This window comes from Dendropsophus ebraccatus, chromosome 12 (genome assembly GCF_027789765.1).
Source record: "Dendropsophus ebraccatus isolate aDenEbr1 chromosome 12, aDenEbr1.pat, whole genome shotgun sequence".
Lineage (NCBI taxonomy): Eukaryota > Metazoa > Chordata > Amphibia > Anura > Hylidae > Dendropsophus > Dendropsophus ebraccatus.
In genome coordinates, this window is record NC_091465.1 from 14,581,287 (window position 1) to 14,589,623 (window position 8,337).

General features: G+C 45.7%; 1 protein-coding gene across 1 annotated transcript in view; it reads right to left on the reverse strand.

Moving 5' to 3' along the window:
* Positions 1-419: 419 nt before the first annotated feature.
* Positions 420-8,337, reverse strand: part of ADAMTS15 (ADAM metallopeptidase with thrombospondin type 1 motif 15) — a 44,904-nt gene continuing 36,986 nt past the window's right edge. The window contains exons 5-8 of the mRNA XM_069948547.1: positions 8,008-8,185; positions 6,441-6,616; positions 4,376-4,551; positions 420-4,059 (exon numbers count right to left, since the gene is read on the reverse strand). Of these exons, the coding sequence (XP_069804648.1) occupies positions 3,318-4,059; positions 4,376-4,551; positions 6,441-6,616; positions 8,008-8,185 (1,272 nt within the window). The 3' untranslated portion in view covers positions 420-3,317. The remainder of the gene's footprint in view (positions 4,060-4,375; positions 4,552-6,440; positions 6,617-8,007; positions 8,186-8,337) is intronic.

An 8,337-nucleotide genomic window follows, 5' to 3' on the forward strand; every position in this document is an offset into this window, starting at 1 on the left:
TGTGTGGAAGAATGAGTGTGGGGATGGACCGGTGCTTTATGTTATGGTTTCATTTTCTATTGTTTTGTTCTGGTCAGATATGGTGTGTTATTTCTGTATTTATTTATTGTTATGTTTAAAATTTTAATAAAAGAAATACAGGATAAGTAATGTATGTACACAGTGACCCCACCAGCAGAATAGTGAGTGCAGCTCTGGAGTATAATACTGGATGTAATTCAGGATCAGTACAGGATAAGTAATGAATGTATGTACAGAGTGACCTCACCAGTAGAATAGTGAGTGCAGCTCTGGAGTATAATACAGGTTGTAACTCAGGATCAGTAATGTAATGTAACCTGGGATCAGAGGTATCAGATGCTTTGTTCTCTTCATACCAGGAACATTTCTGCAGTCACTAAAGAAGCAGCAGTCAGGGGTTTCTGTAAGTGTTTATTCTTGATCACTCATGCCTATACAGAGTATACACAGTATACAGGTTTCTGCAGCCGTTACTTTGGCTTGTCTTCTGTTTTATCAAAAATATTGTAAAATAAATGTACAAAAAGAACCATTATACAGAGCTGACATCTCTCCTATGGGTATCATCAGCCCTGTCCCCCACAGCGTCATTACATCCCAGGAACATCGGTCCTTACAGAGTAGGTGTGGTGGTGAGAAGCCTGGTGTCAGGAGGTTAGTAATCCCACATCTGTCATTAATATGAAGGGTTCTCTACTGATAGATCTCAGCCTCTGCATTAGGGAAATGCCAGATAATCTCCAGAGCCTTTATATTAGGGAGGGCCAGATAGTTACTAACCTCTATACTATGGAAGGAGCGCAAAGTCCCTACCCTCAATATTAGGAAAGAACCAGATTGTCACTACCCTCCATATAAGAGAAGGATAACATAATCTGTACCCTTTATATAAGGGAATGAACAGATTATCACTGCCCTCTCTATTAGTGAGGGAGCAGATTATTAACACCCTCTCTATTAGAGAATAACCTGATTATCACCGCCCTGTCTATTAAGTAAAGACCAGATTATCACAGTTTTTCTGTTAGGGAAGGACCGAATTGTCACCGCCCTTTCTGTTAGATAGGATCCATATTATCACTGCCCTCTTTATTAAGCAGGGACCAGATTACCAATGTCCTCTCTATTAGGAAAGAACCAGATTACCAATGTCCTCTCTATTAGGAAAGAACCAGATTATTACTGCCCTCTCTATTAGATAGGGACCAGATTATCACAACCCTCTCTATTAGATAGGGACCAGATTATCACAGCCCCCTCTATTAGATAGGGACCAGATTATCACAGCCCTCTCTATTAGATAGGGACCAGATTATCACTGCCCTCTCTATTAGGGAAGACCAGATTATCACTGCCCTCTCTATTAGATAGGATCCATATTATCACTGCCCTCTTTATTAAGTAGGGACCAGATTATCACTGCCCTCTCTATTAGGGAAGGACAAGATTATCACTGCCCTCTCTATTAGATAGGGACCAGATTATCACTGCCCTCTCTATTAAGTACGGGCCAGATTACCAATGTCCTCTCTATTAGGGTGAAACCAGATTATTACTGCCCTCTCTATTAAGTACGGGCCAGATTACCAATGTCCTCTCTATTAGGGTAGGACCAGATTATCACAGCCCTCTCTATTAGGGTAGGACCAGATTATCACAGCCCTCTCTATTAGATAGGGACCAGATTATCACTGCCCTCTCTATTAGATAGGGACCAGATTATCACAGCCCTCTCTATTAGATAGGATCCATATTAGCACTGCCCTCTCTATTAGATAGGGACCAGATTATCACTGCCCTCTCTATTAGATAGGGACCAGATTATCACTGCCCTCTCTATTAGATATCTCTATGTAATTATTCTGATTTTCTAGGATCATTCAGAAATTCTAGTTTTGTACTTTGTTTATAGACTTGTGAAGTGCAATGTCCCTTTCTACAGACCAGTTAGTCCCGGCCAAGCAGCTGGTGCCGGAGTTCCCTCTAGCTGCCATGTACCCAGAGGACCCAGGATGCCCCCCCCCCTCCCAAGTCTTAGCACCTGTTAGAGTAAATCAGTATCTAAAAGACTAAAGTATTTGACAAATTGCAGCCCTTGTTATTTCAGAAAGTGAAATGCGTCGGGTGACGAGGGCTCATTGCCACCGAGTGTGAATTTACTGATACCAATATGGATATAAAGCGCCTCCTCCTCTCCATCATCCTGTACAGGTGATACATAGAGGTAGATTTACCTGGAGGTTTGTTTAACCTTGTGCTGGCCCCGTTGTTCTCTGCCACTGACGTGGATCTGGAGTTGGAAAGTACAATGTCACTGACGTGTAACAGTCTTGTGCAATTTTAGTCCATGTGCGAAACTCTCACAGTGGCGAGAGGACCTTGTTGTTTCTTTGCTCCCATTCCCCTTCATGTAACACTTCACAGATCCTACGGATCTATCCCCTTATACTCTTCCTCATCTTCACCTTATTTCTGAAGACCAATCATTTTTCCATCATGTATGACCCAACATGACCCATTATATAGCTGCACTGGGCCTGACCCATGACTCTCCTTCATATAACACTGGACACTGCTGGGACAGTCACGTCTCTAAGGGATTTTGAAATAGAACCTCCTCCTAATTCTCATTACCCAAGCCCAACCCAATGTCCTACAGCAGGTGCACCCATCATAGCCATGACTGTGACCCTTGGGACGGTTCTCCCCTCTTTTACTTGGTAATGTTGCAGTGCTAGAAGAGGGGGGGGATCACTGTAGGGCCTTCAAATGTGTAAAATTTTATAAAAACTCGATTTTCTAATCATACGATTAGGAAGGATGTCACCAACTAGGATGGGAGTCTGTAGTCCAGCGAGCCACATAGCAGACATAGTACGGAGACCCTTGCACTCCCTCCGTCATCTTGCCGTATAATACTTATTACCGCCTCCTTTTCTAGCATTGGCCAGATTCTAACTTGGTAAAACCTAGAGACGTGACTGATTACGCAGTAACTAAACTTTTTTACCGTCTCATCCATTGACTCCACAACAAAAGCCAATGGTGGCGAGCATGACGCACACATTGCAGGGTTATCCAGAAACACAATGAACACAAGAACGCAACTCATAAAAGTGCAAAGCAGTAACCTTCAAATGTCCACAACCTTCTCCACTCTGACGTCACAATGTAAAAGCAGTCCCTTTGGTCATGAAATGTGAGTCACCAACACATGGGGCTGGTGCCTGGCACATCCCTATTATCCTGTGCGGAGCACAGCTCTTCATCTCTTATTTAGTCCCTTGTTTTTAAAGCTAACATGGGCCCAGAATACAGAAGTCTAGTTCCTGAGGTTTCCGTTTCAGTGTGCAGTGCTCTCTTGGTAAAGTTACTCCACCTCCAGCACTGCAACGTAATTGCCGTCTCTTAAATCCCCGACCACAGGTCTTTGAGCATGCTGTCCACTCTCCAGCCTCCCACACCGGGCATGGGTCACCACAGGTCCTTATTTCAGGTGGACGTAGAGAGGTTGGGCAATCAGTTGCCAGCTGCTCCCATGGATCGCGACATTCTACTTTTCGAGTCTGCTGGCCATCACCACATGATACTGAGCAAGACCCCCAGCTACCTGCCGTCCAGTGAGATTGGGGTCTGGGCCGGGGAGGTGGAGGTGCAAGAGCAGCCAGACTGTTGCTTATTACTTGTACGGTCTTACTATCTTTCTTCTCCCTTGGGATGTAGAATGAGTATCTCAGCCGCGGAGGTGTCATCTTCCCAACACATAAGACCTCTATAGTCAGCGGTTCATGGATCGCACCGACCGCTTGTAAGGCTTCCACTGCGGTGCCAGTGCCCGTATACTTCAGGAGGCTCCCACGTATCAGGATGTCCCTCTCCACCGCAGACACAATGTAATTCCCATTGAGCAGGTATCGGCCTTGTCCGTTTTTCACTGCGAGATAGTTATCGTCATTGATAAGTCCTTTATACCCACGTTGTCTCACATCCAAATTACTGGCACCGGCAGGAACGGTGACCACAAAATTATACCCGTGTCTACGGAGAAAAGACAAGAGGTGCGTCATTGAGGAATAGCCGCAGGCTGTGAAATACAAAGAAGCAAAAAAGACTTGAAAGTACCAACAAATCCTGGACCAAACTGGAGGGGGTAGGCCACAGCATGGAGCCATTCCCTAATTTTGTAAGATCCACTCCCCATTCAGATGATTAGAGGTAGGGAAGAGGGTTGTGAAATGGATCTCAGTGCCGCTTATATAGGTGACGGGGGGGGATCTATTTTGTTTTTTGTCACAGAACCATCCCTCCACAGTGCAACCCCCTGAGAAGTACTCTGCCAATGCTGTATACTCACATTGGTTTCGTAAAAAGTCCAGAGACCTTCTTGCAGCTCTTATTGTCTCCACCACATACTCGGCATTTGTCATACTTCTTCTTGGACCCCAGTTGGCCGTCACAGCCGGCTTTGATGCACTTGCCTTGCACACAGATGGAGGTGGAGTCTGGGGCACATGGGGTCCCATCGACGACCTGTGTGGTGGATGAATCACAGTGTCACTCTGGGCTGAGGTTATAAACACATCCAAGATCCTAATGCGGTTAGACTGGAGCTGCCAGCAGAGCGTGCCACGAGACGCAGGGAAATAAATGAGGTATCTGCAGAGGCTGCCAAAAACATGCAAAATATTTATGTGAAATACGGTACATTGAGAGGCGAGAGGGCACAGGAACAACGTGCTAATGTGACAGAATGTTCCCCCTGCACGGCGGCATCCGCTCCGGGGCACAGGTTTGACCTCAACTGGTTCGATATTGGGATATAGTCTATAAGAATACAGGACACTGCAATACGGCATATAGGGATAAAGTCTATAGGAATACAGCCAATAGAGTTGCAGAATAGTGAGAGAATAAGAATACAATAAGAGGTATTAGGAGGAGAAAAATATTTGAAAAAATTTGTGTCTCCACAGAAAACAAGACCCTCGATGGGGAGCTGCAGTCAGAGACAAAACCCTCCATGGGGAGCTGCAGTCGGAGACAAGACCCTCCATGGGGAGCTACAGTCAGAGACAAGACCCTCCATGGGGAGCTGCAGTCAGAGACAAGACCCTTCATGGGGAGCTACAGTCAGAGACAATACCCTTCATGGGGAGCTGCAGTCAGAGACAAGACCCTCCATGGGGAGCTGCAGTCAGAGACAAGACCCTCCATGGGGAGCTACAGTCAGAGACAAGACCCTCCATGGGGAGCTGCAGTCAGAGACAAGACCCTCCATGGGGAGCTACAGTCAGAGACAAGACCCTCCATGGGGAGCTACAGTCAGAGACAAGACCCGTCATGAGAAGCTTCACTCAGAGACAAGACCTTCCTTGGGGAGCCACAATCAGAGACAAAACCCTCTATGAAGAGCTACACTCAGAGAAAAGACCTTCCCTGCCTGGGAAGCTACAATGAGAGACAAGACCCTCACTGGGGAGCTACAGGCAGAGACAAGACCCTCCATGGGGAGCTGCAGTCGGAGACAAGACCCTCCATGGGGAGCTGCAGTCAGAGACAAGACCCTCCATGGGAAGCTACAGTCAGAGACAAGACTGTCCATGGGGAGCTACAGTCAGAGACAAGACCCGTCATGAGAAGCTTCACTCAGAGACAAGACCTTCCTTGGGGAGCCACAATCAGAGACGAAAACCTCTATGAAGAGCTACACTCAGAGAAAAGACCTTCCCTGCCTGGGAAGCTACAATGAGAGACAAGACCCTCCCTGGGGAGCTACAGGCAGAGACAAGACCCTCCATGGGGAGCTACAGAGACAAGACCCTCCATGGGGAGCTACAATCAGAGACAAGACCCTCCTTGGGAAGCTACACTTAGAGACAAACTGTCCCTGGGGAGCTACAGACATTGACAAGACCCTCCTTGGGGAGCTACACATAGGGCCCTATTACACCAACAGATTATCTGACATATTTTTTTGAGCCAAAGCCAGGAATGGACTATAAACAGAGAACAGGTAACAATGGAAAGACTGAGATTTTTTCTCTTTTCAAATCCATTCCTGGCTTTGGCTTAAATAAATCTGTCAGATAATCTGTTGGTGTAATAGGGCCCTTAGAGACAAACCCTCCCTGGGAAGCTACAGTCATTGACAAGACCTTTCCCAGTAGCTACAATTAGGGACAAGACCCACCCTGGGCAGTAGTTACTTTTACAGTCTTCTGTTAATGCTCTATTACAAAGTGACCATTGGCCAGCGATCAGCTGTCGAAAGAGCCAATGTCTTGAGCCATGTAAAGCCTCTGTAAATAAGTGCCATTTCAGTGGGTTTCGGCCATCTAATAGGTTCCTTATCCTGCGCAGCTGTACAGACCAAGTACCAGTGCAGAGTGCTCTACAGAGCTCACCGCAGCCATACTGACCTTTGGTGCCAGCACATAGAAGTAGCCAGTGCCGTTGGCTCTGCAGATCAGCTTGCATTTATCCCTCTGTGACACCCCAGAGTATTTGGGGACCCATCCAACAGTGGTTGTCAGACGATTTGTGCTGTGATTGAAGCCATTGAAGGTCTCACACTGCTCCTCCCGGAAACTTCTACCTGTAACAGAGAACATCACAGATTCCCATCACTGCGACATCACACGGCGAAGGACATAAACATATATACCAGGTGATATCCACTGGTATATTGTATAGTCTGTGCTGTAGAACAGTATGTATGTGATGAGTGCTGTACACCAGTGTGTAGTATACTCCGTGCTGTACACCAGTGTGTCGTATACTCCATGCTGTACACCAGTGTATAGTATACTCAGTACTATACACCAGTGTGTAGTATACTCAGTGCTGTACACCAGTGTGTAGTATACTCAGTACTATACACCAGTGTGTAGTATACTCAGTGCTGTACACCAGTGTGTAGTATACTCAGTACTATACACCGGAAATCTGTAAAGTTGCTAAACGGCACTGTGTGGCTCAAGGCTCAAGTCGGGTGCTCTGCCCCAAGGTTCCAGACCCAGGTTCCAAGGTAATTCACAAACAAGGCAAGAGGCGGCACTCCAATTTAAAGTGAACAAAAAGTGGTGTTTATTCACCCAGTATGCAACGTTTCAATCTACTCGTTGAGATCTTTGTCAAGCTTGACAAAGATCTCAACGAGTAGATTGAAACGTTGCATACTGGGTGAATAAACACCACTTTTTGTTCACTTTAAATTGGAGTGCCGCCTCTTGCCTTGTTTGTGCAGTACTATACACCAGTGTGTAGTATACTCAGTACTATACACCAGTGTGTAGTATACTCAGTGCTGTACACCAGTGTGTAGTATACTCAGTGCTGTACACCAGTGTGTAGTATACTCAGTACTATACACCAGTGTGTAGTATACTCAGTGCTGTACACCAGTGTGTAGTATACTCAGTGCTGTACACCAGTGTGTAGTATACTCCGTGCTGTACACCAGTGTGTAGTATACTCAGTGCTGTACACCAGTGTGTAGTATACTCAGTGCTATACACCAGTGTGTAGTATACTCAGTGCTGTACACCAGTGTGTAGTATACTCAGTGCTGTATACCAGTATGTAATATTCTCAGTGCTGTATACCAGTATGTAATATTCTCAGTGCTGTACACCACTATGTAATATTCTCAGTGCTGTACACCACTATGTAATATTCTCAGTGCTTTATACCATTATGTAATATTCTCAGTGCTGTACACCATTATGTAATATTCTCAGTGCTGTACACCAGTATGTAATATTCTCAGTGCTGTACACCACTATGTAATATTCTCAGTGCTGTATACCATTATGTAATATTCTCAGTGTTTATACCACTATGTAATATACTCAGTGCTGTATACCACTATGTAATATTCTCAGTGCTTTATACCATTATGTAATATTCTCAGTGTTTATACCACTATGTAATATACTCAGTGCTGTATACCACTATGTATATACTCAGTGCTGGGTGATTACTCACCTGTTTCGGGGCAGGGGTCGAGAGAACATGATCTGTATTTCACTCGTAGACCCTCACAATAGGCCCCTCCATGGGACGGCTCGGGGTTGTTGCACTCTCGTCTCGCCAGCTGCACCCCCCCACCACAGGTTCGGGAGCACTGCCCATATGGGCTCCACTTGCCCCATGATCCGTCCACCTTGGGAGAGATAAAGAAAACCAAGGAAAAGATTAAACCAATAAATGATACCACATCTGTATACAATGCGTACAGAACTATGCACACATCCTACACTGCGCCCTAGGTAAGTATTGTATGGTACTGAGCTAGCGTCATCCGCCTTATAGCAG